The 15352-nt window shown below is 47.3% G+C and overlaps 2 protein-coding genes across 5 annotated transcripts in view; one reads left to right on the plus strand and one right to left on the minus strand.

The window, feature by feature from the left end:
* Positions 1–462: 462 nt before the first annotated feature.
* SNU13 (small nuclear ribonucleoprotein 13) overlaps positions 463–15352 on the minus strand; it is a 28738-nt gene continuing 13848 nt past the window's right edge. Inside the window, exons 3-5 of the mRNA XM_040554453.1 lie at positions 2081–2183; positions 1610–1730; positions 463–984 (exon numbers count right to left, since the gene is read on the minus strand). Of these exons, the coding sequence (XP_040410387.1) occupies positions 722–984; positions 1610–1730; positions 2081–2083 (387 nt within the window). The 5' untranslated portion in view covers positions 2084–2183 and the 3' untranslated portion in view covers positions 463–721. The remainder of the gene's footprint in view (positions 985–1609; positions 1731–2080; positions 2184–15352) is intronic.
* Positions 2496–15352, plus strand: part of MEI1 (meiotic double-stranded break formation protein 1) — a 36000-nt gene continuing 23143 nt past the window's right edge. For all 4 annotated transcript variants that reach the window (XR_005819093.1, XM_040554316.1, XM_040554327.1 and 1 more), the window contains exons 1-12: positions 2496–2615; positions 2821–2944; positions 5222–5272; positions 6898–6971; positions 7660–7765; positions 8450–8653; positions 9401–9531; positions 10146–10260; positions 11054–11170; positions 11721–11820; positions 14290–14424; positions 14959–15073. Coding sequence is in view for 3 of the 4 variants with exons in the window: in XM_040554316.1 (XP_040410250.1) it covers positions 2508–2615; positions 2821–2944; positions 5222–5272; positions 6898–6971; positions 7660–7765; positions 8450–8653; positions 9401–9531; positions 10146–10260; positions 11054–11170; positions 11721–11820; positions 14290–14424; positions 14959–15073 (1380 nt within the window). In the remaining variant the exon portion in view is untranslated. The remainder of the gene's footprint in view (positions 2616–2820; positions 2945–5221; positions 5273–6897; positions 6972–7659; positions 7766–8449; positions 8654–9400; positions 9532–10145; positions 10261–11053; positions 11171–11720; positions 11821–14289; positions 14425–14958; positions 15074–15352) is intronic.

Below are 15352 nucleotides of genomic sequence, written 5' to 3' on the forward strand. Positions count from 1 at the left end.
ATTCCTGTGTTTAGCTTTGTCAGCAATTTTATTTTCTTAGAAAGACAGTATTTAAAAATAAGTGAAATTAAGAAATTTCCCCTTGTGCACTGCTGTAAGATTTCCACTCCCCATACAGCTTTTCCAGAAGTCTGTTGTCTGGTCTCAAAGAGAGAGGGTTGTGCTATGTGTACTGATCCCGGCTCCACCTGCTGCTACACAGTAGCCACTGCCTTATACAGGGTCTATCTATGCTGCTTCACTTCAAAACTCCAGCAGCCCGAATACCTGCATTGTTCTGGGGAACCAACACGCCTTGTCCTCTGTAGACTAAACCCTTCTGAAGCACAAAGATAACTCACACCTGTTAGAGGCTGAAGCTTAGCAGAAATACTCTAACGCAAGGAAACTAACAGGTAGGTTAAAAAAGCCCTGAGCAGGCAGACATGGAGATACGGGGAGGGATTTTTTTTTTTCTTTTGAACATCCAACAGTAAATACAATTGTACAACCACTTTTCAATAAGTACTACAATGAGAAGGACTATGTTGGAGTGGAATAAGAGAAAAGATGGGGAAGAGGAGGCAGAGACACTTTAAGAATTAAGCTGCTATTAAACAAAAATGTGGTGTTTTGATATGGAACACTGGTATAAAAACTATCATCACCAACTAAAGCTAGACATTAATTCCCCCTGACTTCATCTTTTACCCATTCCACACACATTTGAAATCATAGGCGTTTAGACCAACAGTCTCTCTATAGCTTGCTGGACAGACTGGATCTGAGGCTTTAGCTGTGATCCCTCCTTGATGGTGATTGAACAGGCGATGACAGGCCGGGAAACGCCGCAAGCCCGGCCCAGGGCCTGCTTGGAGCGCACAAACACATAAGGCACGTTCTTGTCCTCACAGAGAAGAGGGAGGTGCAGGATGATCTCCAAGGGCTCAGCATCGGCAGCCATCACAATGAACTCCGCTATTCCTCGGTTCAGTGTTTTTGTGGCTGTAAAAGAAACTGAAGAGTAAGTCTAGGTCCTTCTGTAACGCACATCTAATGATAAATAACATTAGGAGATACTGAAATTAATGTGAGCAAGAAGGAAACCTAGCAAGATGACAGGCCAAAGAAAACCAGCAGCTACAGGACCATGTAATAAAACCATGGCAGCTTCAAGTGCAGGCTGAACAGAGCTGTGCTCAGCAGTGCACGCATGCAAGGATGAAGGCTGGCCTTTGGAGTGCAAAGAGCAGATCCTAGGGATGGGATTGTTCACAGGGTCACACCTGGGGTACTGCGCCCAGCTCTGCCCTCAAGCATAGGAGAGATTCACAAACAAGTGATGCCAGCACAGGGCTGCTCACGTACGATCACAGCACACGCACCAGTGATACAGTCTGAGCTTCTACCAGAACTATGTGTAAATGTTGGAAAGCTTTGTTCTGTGCCTGAATATTGCTTAAGCAGGCTCTAAGGAGGAAGGAGAAGAAAGATACACACAATAGCCAGATCTATATAAAGTTATTGGCCCACAGCTGGAGACAAAATAGAGTCTCTAGCCACAGCTTCTCATAAGATCTTTGCTATAAACACAGCATTTCCAGCACACTTTACAACAGGGAGGTCTCACCTTCATTGGCTCCCTTGCGTAGCTGCTTATAGTTGCAGGACTGCTGCACGAGATCCAGTAGCGTTTTGGTGAGCTGAGCATCAGCCAGCGGGTAGGCTTTGGGATTCACTTCTGCCTCGCTCTAGGGAAAGGAGAAAGTAAAGAGCGTTACATCAGGAGCAAAGGAGCTTGTTCGGAGTAGCGCTAGATAGGCAGCAAGTCCACCACATATACCGGCTGCTGGGGTCACCTCGCTTTTCTGCTCTTAAATTATAATTAAAAAAGGAGCCGTTTCGGGGCCGGTGGCCCGGCCGCGCTGCCTCCAGAGTCCCCCGGGGCCGCCCCGGGACCGGCCGGCCCCGCAGCCCGGCCTCCACGTGCTCCCCGCCCGCCGCCGCCGGGCCGGGCCCGGGGCAGGGAAGCGGGGCCAGGGCCCCCCAGCCCCCCGACCTCACCCCCCCCACACACCGCAACCACCCCGGCCCCGCTCACCATGGCGGCGGCGGCCCGGTGCGTGAGGGAGCGAGGAGGAGGAGGACGAGGAGGAGGCGCAGAGCCCCGGCGCAGCGGCCCGGCCCGCCTCGCCTCGCCGGAACTGAGGGGGCGGCAGCGGGAAGAGGCGGGCAGCCCGGGGCCGCCCCTCGCTGCTTTCCTTCAGGGCCGGTTCGCCGCCGCGTTACTCCACCCCCGCTGCCCCGGCGACGGCGACCGAGCCCCGCAGCGCCCTCCCGCTGCGCTCTGAGGGGCTGCGGGGTCGGGAGAAGCTCCCTTCCTCTCCCCGCCACGCAGCGCGACGAGCGGCGGCTCCGCCGGGCCCGGCCCGGCCGCCATGTCGCCGCCGCCATGTCGCGACCGCCGCCGCCCTGCGCACGCGCCCGCCGCCCGGCGGGGCCGAGCTGATGGCGGCGGCGGCCGCGTGATGGCGGCGGAGGCCTGCGGCCGCCACGCTGCGGGATGGGCGCTGCCCCTCCGCCCGCCGCTCTGCCTCGCCTGCGCCGTGGGCACCCTGGGCGATGGTGGTGCCTCGGTGGGCAGCGCAGACCCCGCTGCCTCCCCTCCATCCCCCCTATTCCCCTCCGCAGCCTGGGGTTTGCAGCCCTGGGCTGAGGGGGCTCGGTGCTGGTAGCCCCCCGGGTGGTGCTGAGCTTTAGCCCAGGCCGAAGCATTAACGGGTTGGCCTCTCCCTGACGGGTTGGCCTCTCCGTGACGGGTTTGTCCTCTCCCATCCGCAGCTGGTGCGGAAGAAGCACGCGCTGTCCCGGCTGCGCGATGCCCTGGCCTGGCAGACGCTGCCCGTCATCCGGCTGTTGGCACTGGACGAGAGGGTCTGCGCCTCTTTGGTAGGAGCCCTCTTTGGTAAGAGCTCCCTCGTGCCGTGCCAGGGAGAAGGCAGGTGCCTTTTGGGGGGATAGGTGTGAAAACGTGAGGTTTCTCCCCACTTCAAACACGTTAGAAAAAACGAGATTTGAGTTACCCAGTTCCATGCTTCTACCACCACTGTTAGGTGTGGTTGCTCCCCATGGAAAACTGCTTGGAAGAGGTTAATTTCCCTGCTCCCCAAGGAGCAGAACTGGCACGTTAATAAAGCTCCTGCAATTTTCCTGACGTTTCTTTGAAGTCTTTCTGGAGAACAGAGAGTGCTCTGGCTTATGGCTCTTCTCAGGCTGCCCTCCGTCCTGCTCTCAGGCCTCACTGCTTTCTCATCTTGCTGAGCTTGGCATTATGCGAAAGTTCACACAGAAATGAAAGCGTGAGCTTAAAAGGGTGCTGCAGGATCTAATATCAAATATGCAAAGCAGTCATCTATACAGTGCTTTTTTTCACACCATCACGTTAGATTCGTAGAAATTCTTGTAGCTGTAGGTCTGTGATACCTGCTGCTTTCTGGGGGGTTAGCCTCGCAGCAGAATGCAGTGTTCAGAGGGGTGTCAAAAAAGGGCCTTTCCAATAACAGCCTCTCAGATCTTGAACGTCTCTGACTGGTTTTTCTTTGCATAGCAGTGCTGTTGGTCTTTGAAATGTGTTAAATCTTGACAGAGAAAAAATAATAGTGTAAATGAGGGAACTGTAAGGCAGGAAGAGAAAGGTGGAAGATCTGAATGCAAGTGCCTTCAAAGAGCAAATATAGTGGATTTCTTTAAGTCCATGATCTCAGTTGCACATCACAGATATTTCTTGTTTTGCCCTTCCCCTGCCATGACACACTGAATAATTCAAGCAGTGTTTTCCGAGTTGGTTTCCCAGCACAAACTGCTGTGTGCATGTTGGAAACAGTTTCGTTACAAACAGAACTTTGTGCAGGTTTAGTTTTCTGAGTTGCACACATTTTTATTGTCTGCACACACAGTCCTGTGCAGATGTGGAGGGAGCAGTGCTTATGCCAATTCAGTCCTACACTGTATGATCCTAACACTAAATACCCCAGAAGACAGGGAGCTGTACTTGCATTTCAGTGTTCTTCTCTGATTATAAACAATCAGTCTCTCTGAGAATACAATTAAATTTTGGGGGGGACAGCTGTGGGATTTTGCTGTACTTGGTGTAACTCCTGGAACAGTTGGAATCCCAGTCTTGGCTTGGGGTACAAAGAATAATAGGTGTAATAATAGGTGCCATAATAGGTGTGATAATAGGTGTAATAGGTAATAATACAACAGTGTGTAGTTGGTCACATTTTCGAGAGATCATGGAGTATCTGGAAGGGAAGTTACTTGGTTGGGTATGCTGAAACAGCTGGTGTGGTGTGACAGAAGTGGGTTCTGAACCAGGCTGGTCAGTGCTGGAGATGCCTGAAGTTGGAAGGAGCTGAGAGGTAGGGTTAGAATCACAGAATCATCAAGATTGGAAAAGACCTCCAAGACCATCTGGTCCAACCACCCCCCTTCCACCAATGTCACCCACTAAACCATGTCCCTAAGCACCACGTCCAACCTTTCCTTAAACACCCTCAGGGACAGTGACGCCACCACCTCCCTTGGCAACCCATTCCAGTGCCCGACTGCTCTTTCTGAGAAGAAACAGCAAAGTGAGACAGTGGTTTGTTCTCATTTGTTGCCTAATTGTGCAAATAACTTGGAAAACGGTGCCTAATAACAGCTTCTATTTAGTGTTGGAATTGTTTCCATATGCCTTAAACCTAGAGTTTAAATGTAGTCTCAGTGTTTTCAGTACTGTGGAGGGAGAATGCTGTTCTCAGTGATGGGTGTGAATGGAAGATGGAGGGGACATCTCACAGCTGGGCTCTAACTTCTGTCGTTCTGGAGTGTTGTAATTCAGATGTATACTGCCGGATACATGCAGTGAGATGTGGTAATGTCTGCAGTTTCATATTTACCTACATAGGTGGAGCCACTGACTTCAACTATAAAGTACAAGAGTAAAAACAGCCTTGTAAAAATTACAAGAGAACTGAGTGCCTCATAGTCCCTTTGTCCTGGTTAAAGGGGCCCTTTTACAAAATACTCCTTGAGAGTATCCACCCTCCTCTGACAAAGTCAGGTTGGTCTCACATGAAGCAGGGGGAAAACAAAACAGTACTGAAAGAATTTGCAGCTCTTTTTACAAAAAGTGTTTACAGCACTGATGATCACAAGCAGGAACGAGTTCCACAGTTGATTGTGGTTTATCTTTTAGGGATGTGCCATACTGTGGAAGACAGTGATGCCCAGGACCAATTCATAGAAGGTGAGAGGCAGATGTCATGTCTCAGCCACTGGCGGTTTGTGAAGAAGGGTCCGTCTTGTCTGATAGTGTGAGTGAGATGCTCAGCTTCTGCACAGTTGGAATTGGGAAGAGCATCTGTTTTCTTTCAGCCGCAAGAGTGACAAGCAGGCCGTGCCAATATCTGGGGGGGAGGGTGAGGGTAGGGAAGAAGTGCATGCAGATTTAAATATTAGCATTTCTCTGACAGGTTCTGTATGCACCTTGAATTTAGCATCAGATTGGTAACAGTGGTAAACAAAGCTCCATCTTTGGACCTGACTGAAGTCTCATTAAAGCAAACGGAAGTCTTCCCGTTGGCTTCAGTGAGCTTTCGGATCTAGTGCTTTCTCCTCAGGACAAAGAGTATTTGGGATTTAGCTGTACAGGCTCCAGAGTCCTCTTTGTGAGCAGTCCTTTGTTTCTGTTCTGAAGGAAGCGCCTGCAGGTCTGAGAAGGGATCTCTGCAGTCCAGTTAACCTTGCGTATCTCTGCTGAGTCTAGTGATATTTGCAGAGCAACGATTTCCTACTGTCCGGCCACGAGAGATGAAAGGAGATATGACCAGCTCCTTTCAGAGGCGTATAAGTTTTCAGGCATGTGGTTGAAATGGTGTTACAAAGGTGAGAGGTCATTCTGCCATGATATGGTTCAGCTGAGAGATAGATGCTCTCAAACAGAGCGATTTTAACTTAATGACACCTAATTCTTGAAAATTCTTAGAAATTCTGAGAGTTCTGGGCAAGCAAGGACCATCAAACCATCTATATATCACCTGCCTCAAGATATGCCTCTGCTGAGAGGTATATCTCTTTAGCTAAAGTAGGTCTCCTAGATAAACCTGCACTGTTGCCCTGGATATACCAAGAGACAGTAAACCTAGAAGTCTCTGGTATTTTTTTACGATGCTTTCTTAGAATACAAATGAAAAGAATGTGTTACTGTAGAGTGTGCTCTGCTTCAAATGAGTCATGCCATGACAAGCAGATACATACAAACCAGCTTGATCAAATCATATGGAACAATGTTGGGTACAGTGACTCAGTTAAGGGGAACAAAGATGAGTAGGGTCTTGCTTTCTGGAAAGGTGCACGGGATACCTGCAGTCGGTAGAAATGGCTGGTAGACCTCAGGGACAGTAGCAGCTGGAGGAGGAGCTCTCAGCCTGCTTCTAAGGACGCTCAGCAGTTACAGCTCTGATGCCTTCTCTGGAAGGATGTTTTCAAAGGCTGGTTTTCATACAGCAGGAAGCCTGCTCTATTCAATTACCAGATTTTTTTTAATAGTTTCAGACTAGGGCTTTGTTTCCTTCCCTTCCTGGTTCCTTATGTTTACTTGGTGTCCTGATGCTCTGTTTGTCACTTGCAGTTCATTTCCATGCATGGTTTGTGGTGCTGCTAGAGCAGGATTGCCGTAATATTGCCACAGAGAGCCCCGGCTGGGCTATCAGGAGTAATAGCGCTGGGACTGCTGGTGTTACCCTGCTCTCTCAGCACCCTCACGCTCATTTAATGTCTAAGCTCTTTGCTCACTGGCCTGCTAAAGCCCCGCGGAAGATGGATTGTGAGCGCTCTTCGATGTGATTTACTGATCCTGTTTCTCCTGCCTAGTTCTGGTGCATCTGGTAGTGGAGCTGAAGTCCGAGCAGTATTTGCGCTGCATTTTGGATGAAAGCCAAAAAGAGGTCAGTGAAGATGAATTCCCTGCGCTTCCCTTCAGTCTTTCAGAGGTTGAAGAGATGGGGGAATGAGAACCCCTCCAACACTGCAGCTGCTGCACTCAGATGCAGCTTCTGCTGTAACATGACGTCCTAATGCCAGCTCCCCTGCTGTGATTTTGGCATTGTTGGTGTCTACTCCGGAGTTTTCTATTGTTCCCATGACACGTTGCAGCTGTATGGCTTCATGATGTTCTCATGAAGCTGTGTGCCTTCCTCAGATTCTTCTTTTCCTCCCTTACCATGACAGTGGTACGAGGAGCTTTTCCAGCCCGTGCTTTTGCTGTCTTTATTCCTAAATTTGTGGTGGCCCTAAGGGATACAAAAAATCAGGAAACAGCAAAAGGGGGGAGAAGTTCAGCTGGTTCGTCTGCTCATAAAGGAGCTGGAGGGGAAAGGGACGAAAAGGGACAATAAGCAAGAGATTTCCTGGATTAATTAAAAGACCACTGCTGCTTTTAGAAGACTTAATAAGTGTGTTCAGAGTTTTCCTCTGATCTATCCTAAATGGCGAAGAGGACCCACTTTAGGAAAGATCCTGTTCTGGAGCATTATATATCACAGAGAGCTTGCTGTTCTGTGTGCATTTCTACCTTTGGTCTGTGTTCTTAGCCATGAAACATTTTCTTCTTTCTTCTTTCTGTCTCTTCTACAGCTGAGCAAAGCAACTACCATGAGAGGCAGCCTGCCCATATTCACTCTCCTGGGCAAGCTGGCAGATGCCATCCCAGTCTTTGCTGATATACTGGTGGTAAAGCACAGTGAGTAACCTGTCATGCTCCACTGAAGGGTTGTAGTCACAGCCCTAATACACCTAAGTGTGCGTGCACTGCCCCATCCCTGATGTGTGAGTTTATGAAGGCCACACAAGAATCTTGTCCCAGAAGTTGGAGTGGCGTTCAGACCTCTTGGGTTGCTGGTCAATACCTTAATAGCAGGCTTGATGTCGTGCTCTTAGCCAGCCTGGCAAAACCAGCCTCTGAACTGGGGTTTGTATGTATGCCCTGCAGGAATCTGCATTTAGTTTTTCTTTCCTTGGTCCAGCCCCTGGGGGTCTGGTAAGCATACTTAGCTGTGTGGGGAGGTAGCTGGGGGTGGTGGACCTTCATGTGTTGAACAGTGAGCTCCTCTGGCTATTTTTTACTGTAGCTCTGCTCAGAGACTCTTAGAAGCATTCCCTGATTTCCTAAATGTTTGACTGGGTCAGGGGGAGAGATGGTGGTGAAGTAGTGCATCGTCTAATCATGGCATTCAGTGATCTGCATACACCAGTCTGTCTGGTGGGCTTTTGCAAGTCATAATGGTTTTGACTGGGAGGGGACAGTGAGCGGCTGTGTGGCGCTTGGCTGCCTACTGGGTTTAAACTACAACACAAGGTTTCAAGGGTGCTGTAACAAAGTCAGTTCATTGGTGTGAATGCTTGCAATTTCTGTTCCTCACACTAGGTAATTTAGTGGATCATCTGCCGCTGGGCTTGATGTACCCAAACGAAGGTGTAAAGGCTGCTGTCTGCTACTTGTATGGCAAGCTGTACTCCTCTCCTGTTGGCACAGAAAGGCTCTCAGCACACTTCGAAGAAAAGCTGTGTGGTCTCTTCTTGAATACTTTGGGCCATGCTCAGACAAAGGAGCTTCAGGTTAATTGTTTGGGTAAGGCATTGCTGAGAGAAACTGCAAGGTGCAAGGGAAGGCTTAGAACAAAGGAGAAATCCTCGGATGGTTTAGATGCCCTGATGTGGGTTGGTCCCTAGAAGAGTTGTTTTTCTGCTTGTTTGAAGCAGTTGATCCTTGCTGTTACCACACAGCAATCAAATGACCCAGACCTGCTGCTAGAAGTGCATATGTGCACTGTGTATAAGTGAATGCCCAGAAGTGTCTGAACGCAAACGCTATGCACAGACAGGTGGGTTTTGTAGGGCAGTGGGAAGGAGTCTAACAAATATCATCTTCAGGTGTGGGGCATCATGTTCTTCAGTTAAAAAAGGTAATGTGGAAGTGGTGTTTTCATGCATTTGTGCTTCCAACTGCGTTTATGTGCTGGAGAGCACAATTTCAGCCTTCCTGGCACTTCTTGTTTGCAAACCATCCAGGGAATTCCTTGTTCTTGTAGGAGGTGAGTAAGAATTGGATTGCTCCTTAGATCATCTACTCAGCCACTAGAAAAGGATGATAATTCCTTTGAAAGTTGAGCTCAGGCACTACCCCTTGTGAGTTTGTACTGATGTGTACTGATATGTACTGATGATTTGCATCAATACCTGTAACAGTGCTCCATACTTTTATACTGGGGGTGCTTTTTTTACATATGTGTGGATGTCCTTTAAGTAAATGCAGTTATTTCTGTAAGAGCCTGTCCCATGTGCAGTATGATGCTCACTCTTGCTCCCACTTTTTCAGGTTTGCTAAAGGAGCTGCTGAAGTCTGACCATTTTGTATCCATTCTTATGAATAATTCAAGGACAGAGGAGGAATCTGAAAACTCTGACTTCTTAGAAGGGGAAAATCCACTTCCACTTGTTCTCAAAAAGGTGATTGCTAAAGTAGTCTTACAGCATGCAGCCTATGACTTTCTAATGGGTTATCCCTTGTTCTGAGATGAATTGTTGGTAGAAGTAAAAATTTATTAGCCTCTATTGAATCTTTATTCGATTAACTTGAATGCTGTTGCCAACACTGACTAGCAGTAGAGACTGCAGTGGAAAATGGGGACACCCCCATAGATCTCCTCAGTGTTCATTCCTGAATCATGCAGGGGAGAAGTTTTCCTTGTGGCCTCAGCTGGTTTTACTCACCATTGCTTGAAGTTCTTGTAGTGCCATTAAGACTAAGCATTGGGGCAGAGCTATTCTTACTTCTATAAGCATATATATATATAAATATATATGTGTGTATATATATTCTTATATTCTTATATTCTTATATTCTTATATTCTCTATTGTAGTTCTTGTGTTTTTCCACATTTTTTGTGGATTTGGCCTAGTGTTTTGCCTTGCCTTACCAAGTTTAATCAGTGAAATACATGCCAAAAGAGAGATATTTTATTTAGTTATTTTAAATTTAAAAATTTAGAAGGAACTGTTCACTGCTCATATCTGCACAGTTTCCTTCATTTTTTTCTTTTTGGCTTTTGCTTCCCAACAGTTTTTGTTGACCAGAGATGAGATGTTACAGGCAGCGAGTTCTCACTGTGTGGCTGCAGTGCTGGTTCACTCTCCCAGCAGATATGCTCCTGCCTTTATTCATGCAGATGTCCCAGGTAAAGAAGTGCAATAACATTGTATTGTTTGTCTCTCTGGCTCTTTGTTTTAGGAATCAGTCTGGCTCCATGAGATCCACTGCTGGCGTAATCTATGCAATGACCTTTTTGTATCAGTAAAAATGTCTAATGTGATTTTAGAAATAGAAGTGAAGAAGGAGTTTTCAGTTGAAAGTATAATAGCAGCTGTCAACAGGCAGAATGGAGTTTCCTCTGCAAGAATCTGGACATTCCTTGAGGTCAAGGCCCATCATGCAGTATAGATACAAAGCCTAAATAGGCAGGGTTTCCATCTTATCCCACTAAATATTGTAAGTGTGCGCAGAACTTGGTTTAGGAGGTCTAGCTTTAGAATCCAGCTGTGGGAGATGGTTCATTGGTTCACTCTACTCCCAAAACACAGAAATGCTCTGTTTTTGCAAATTCTTTGTGAGACAGAAAAGTTCTGAGAAAAAAGATCACTTCACCTGTTACAGCTTGCTTTGTGGCTCTTCATTTGTGCCAAAGGTTAGAACCACAATTCAGCTCCTGCTGTATAAGTTTGTGCTGGGAAGAAGCCTGCCTGTGGGTCTCTGCTCTCTAGTCACTGTGTTTTGAAGACTAGCATACCTCCAAGAATCCATTCCATCCTCTATTCCTGCCATTTCATAATACAACAGTTCTCCCTATGGCTGTTGCTATGCCTCCTGCTTTCCTCCTCCTCCCTCTGCTCCATTCTAGGAGCAGCTGTGCATGCTGTGAACAGACTGCCTTTTACCAGGGTGCCCTTATTTGTGTGTGCCTGTGTTCACAGAATTCCTGTTCGAGTGTCTCTTGTGCAACAGTGAGATTCTCATCTGGTCAGTGTATTGCTGTCTGCTTCTGCTAACTGAAGAGCGCCTTTTCTTTTCCAAGTGTCACACGGTCTATGGTGAGTCATCAGCCCTTCCGACAGAGCGGCCGCAAGTAATGCTGCCAGCATTGCTTGTGCCTCGAGCTGCATTTCAGCACTTCACACACAATCACAGTTTCCAGTCAGGATTTATAAAGCACTGAAAAAGAGTACTCACCAGATATATTTGTGATGTCTGCCACAGCTTGAATTTACAGTGCCACTGTCCTAATGAATTGCCGATGAGCATGTGTCCATTATAATAACTAGTTATGATGGCTGTTAGTATAACCTTACTATTACTAGTAACCAGGTATCAGGAGTTACTACTAGGTGTTGCAGTGGAGATGCCAAGGATGGATTTAGGAGGGCCAAATTCCTTCCATTCTTCTGAACTTTCCCCCTGCAGTGGAGATTAAGGCCTGTTATCAGGGAGCTGAGTGAATACAGTATTTTAAAGAGTAGTTTCTGCCAGTGGCTCAGAAAAATGATTGTTTAAATCTTCCTTCCTTTCAAAAGTTCATTTTGCTTCCATCCTGGAATTTGGGGTATTAAAAACCCTCTCTGTGACTTCTCTTGAACATTGCAGGCATTGAATCTCTGGTGAGGAGTCTCCAAGATGTCCTGCAGCTGAACAATGTGGAGTTACACAAGCAAGGGCTCCTGCTCTTCACTGAAATACTGAAACGGTAAGGAAGTGCCCTCTTTCTGGCTTGCACAGGCAGCGTTTGGTGCTCCAAAATGGAAACTTGTGCTTTTGCTTTTTAAGGTTTTTGTCTAAGGACCAATACCTACACTGCTAGAGCTTTTGTGTTTGAAGCATGTTGTCCTCTTTGTGCATACAACCACCAGTATATCTGCATCTCCCTGCTTCCTTGGCAGTCTGGGAGGTGAATTTTCCTTTCAGCTGTAGACAGAACAGGAGGGGAAGACTAGGAAGGTCCAGGTGTATTTGAGCAGGCTGGCTCCTGTTAAGAATGACAAAATAGAGCATGTAAATTCCATGGCTTCTAGTCCTCTGTCATCAGCTGAGCTAAATTCAAATAGCAAAAACAAATTCCAGGCTGAAATATTAATGTGTTCTGTCAGTTTTTCCCTTGTTTTCTGCTAAGGAATAACATACCCTGGCTTGTTTATCTTCTGTGCTTCCTGTTCCTGCCTGTGTGATCTTGTTCCTGTCCTGTCATGGTAGTGACAGAGTCTTGTTTTTGCCACTTAGTTCCCCCAGGAGAGCCCTGGAGCTGAATTTTGGAAATGTCAGTCAATTTTATAGCAAGTAGTAGGTTAAAAAGGAGAAGGAAAAGCAGCTGCACTAGAACAGCGTGAAGATGCCAGTGTGGGATCTGTCAGAAAGAGAAACCAGAATGTGGGAAACACTAATTACAGCATTTATGCTTGTAAAACAAAGGGAACGCTCTGTGCAATTACTCCAATTTTCTAGCGTACACATTCTGTTTCTCTGAGGTTTACATTTGAAATGTCACTTTATTTAAAACTATATCATACGGAGAGAAGGGTCTAATCCTGGAACCTCTCTTCTTGTTTTTTCTTGCAGCTGGATTCTCTTGCTCTGTAAGTGACCACCATGCTCTGGTACTATCCAGACAGGATGTGCTGCCTCTGTTGGCACTGTTAGAAGTGTCAGGAATGGTGTGTAGCTCTCCCTGGAGTGCTCCTTGCCTCTCCCAGCACAGAGTGGCAGGCACAGTTTGGGGCCTGGAGACAAGAGGCTGCAGGAAGGTGCAGGAGTGCCGTCCTTAATGCATTTTTTTTCCAGGCCCTGCAGACATCCTAGTGCACCATATTGCAAGTGGGTTTGTGCCTCTTGAGTGAGTCAGCAGCACTCCTCTATCCCTTCCTCCCTGCATGAGTCAGCGAGGACTTTTTTCCCCGATGTGTTTTACTTCAGAGGGTCAGTGATTAAAGGAAGGAGATAGAGGGGATTAATAGAATTACAGCGTAAGTAGAAACAACTTCAAGTTCAGCACATTACTTATGGCTTGGGCCAGAGGCTGATCTTGGTGCCTGAGCTCCCCGGCCTTTTCCCTGCCTTGCCCCCCTCTCAGCCTTTTCTCACAGCAGAACGTGAGGTGACTGTCAAACTGGATTTGATCCCGTCGAGTAACTAAAGAGTGGTTCTGCCTCTGCTCACTTTTTGCCCTGAAGCTGAGCTGCAAATTTAATTTCTACTGAAGTTTACTTTTCTCTTACATTTGTGCATGGGAGCTTGTGCTCCTGGCTTGCCTTAGTCTGGCATGTCTGTGAAAACTGAGTAACAGGGGATACTCCGGCTTCCAAGTCTGGATGCTGTCATGCTGTCCTTCTTTTCTTGCTTTGCTTTGGAGAGGCCCTCTGGCAGGCCATTAGTGCCTCTCTTCCACATGTAGCTGCCTGTCTTGTCCCTTATTTCACGATTGTACCGGACTTGCCAGGAGCCACATGAGCACAGTCTGCCCTTTGCACATCTCTGCCCAGTAATGGGATTAATGACTTGTCATCCCTCCGTGCTCTTGTGTTGAATACTCAAAGGTGTTGGGCCACAAGGTGATCAGATGACCAAAATGATCACTATCAAGAAAAAAGTCAAACCCATTGTTTTTTTTTGTTGTTTTTTTTTGTTTTGTTTTGTTTTCCTGTTTACTTTTTAAGTTCTTGAAAGTTCCAGCCCTTCTGGCAGCATCTGCCACTAGAATTGCTGTAGGACTGTTAGGGAAGCTATTATCATGGCCTTGTCCTTGTTCTAGGATGGTAGTGTTTACTTGTTTACTCGGAAATATGGATTGCCAGATTAACCTGCAAATGGTCAGAGCAGATGGTCTCGGAATTAAGTCCTAGGTAGAGAGATCTCTGTGTTTTGCAGAGCCTGTTTTTCATGTGCTTTTCATGTCACTATTTGCTGATACACTCACAGAGTTATCCAGGCTGCGGGGTTTTTTCCATCGTAGTAGGGCTCCACACCTGCTGAAGTTCACTCTTTGTAGCAAACCCTCCACCTGCTCAAATTTGAGACTACATCCTTGAGAGCAGCTGGCTCTGAATACTGAAAAGCATGGTTGGAACCACACGGCTCAGCTGTCCATTTGGTCAAATAAGGGGAGGATGATACTGTTGCTTACTCTGACAATATTATTCTTGCTTACTCTGTTTCCTCTTCACAGGCAACCAGTGGAAATCACATTATTCACAAACCGAGGTGTATGTCTAGATGCCATTGATGTTCTGATGAAGACAATGGACTGCCCAGTGCTGGAGGTGGTAGTGGGGGCTGTGAAAGCTGTGGCAGCTTTTCTGAGGTAGGCAGGAAAGCATTTACAGGCTTTTCTTCAGATAGATCTGAAGAAGTGTTGGTCTCTGTGGCTCCCTTGTGTCTGTGTGGGTGAGTGTGCGCTGCAGTGGGAATTCTGGCTGAGGTAGGCATGGGTATAGCAGAGCTAGCTTCCCACCCACCTGCCGGGGCACTGGAGCTGTGGTAGGCAGCAAGATGCTGCAGCGAGGACCTAGCATCCCAGGCAGGCCTGTAACTGCAGCTGCTGTGGCTGTGTCACGCTCTGGCCTATCCCAACAGATAAGACCAAGCATAAGACCACGTACAGTGATATGTTTCCTGAATGTAGTGGGAGTGGACACTAAATGCAGCGAGGGTGTGTTTGGGCTCGCATCTGCATGAAGGCGCTATTCAGACCTTGTGACCTTAGTATGCTGTGCTGGAGAGAAAAGGCAGTGGCACACTGCTATCCAAAGGGGTGTTATTTCTGCTGGTGTCTCCTTCCCACGTGGAATGTCCCCAGCAGGGAACGCACATGCTGTCTTTCTTTGTTCTTGTTCAGGAAGGACCATCTGAGCTCTCCTCCAGTCCCGTATGAAAAGCTGCAGAAACTGCTGGAGGCAGTGCTGAAGAGATGTGCTGACCTTTCCCCACCACAGAGTAGCAAGAAGCATGCAGTAAGTCATGAGTTGTGCTCATTGGTAGGACCAAGCCGGATAGGGATGATCCTCCTAGCGTGTGGGTGTTGTTTATATGTTCCATACCCTTACCTGTGACTGTTGGGGTCTCTGGTGCTTCTTTTGATCCTCATGCCTTGACAAGGTAACAATCATTGTCTCTGAAGGAGCTAAAGATGGATGCTAGTGAGTGCTCTTTTTAAATCAGTGAAAATTGGTGGGGCACCAAGTGAGCGTGCTGCTCTCGTTATATATTCAGCGCTGCTAGGTTCATTTGAA

This window comes from Cygnus olor, chromosome 1, assembly GCF_009769625.2.
Source record: "Cygnus olor isolate bCygOlo1 chromosome 1, bCygOlo1.pri.v2, whole genome shotgun sequence".
Lineage (NCBI taxonomy): Eukaryota > Metazoa > Chordata > Aves > Anseriformes > Anatidae > Cygnus > Cygnus olor.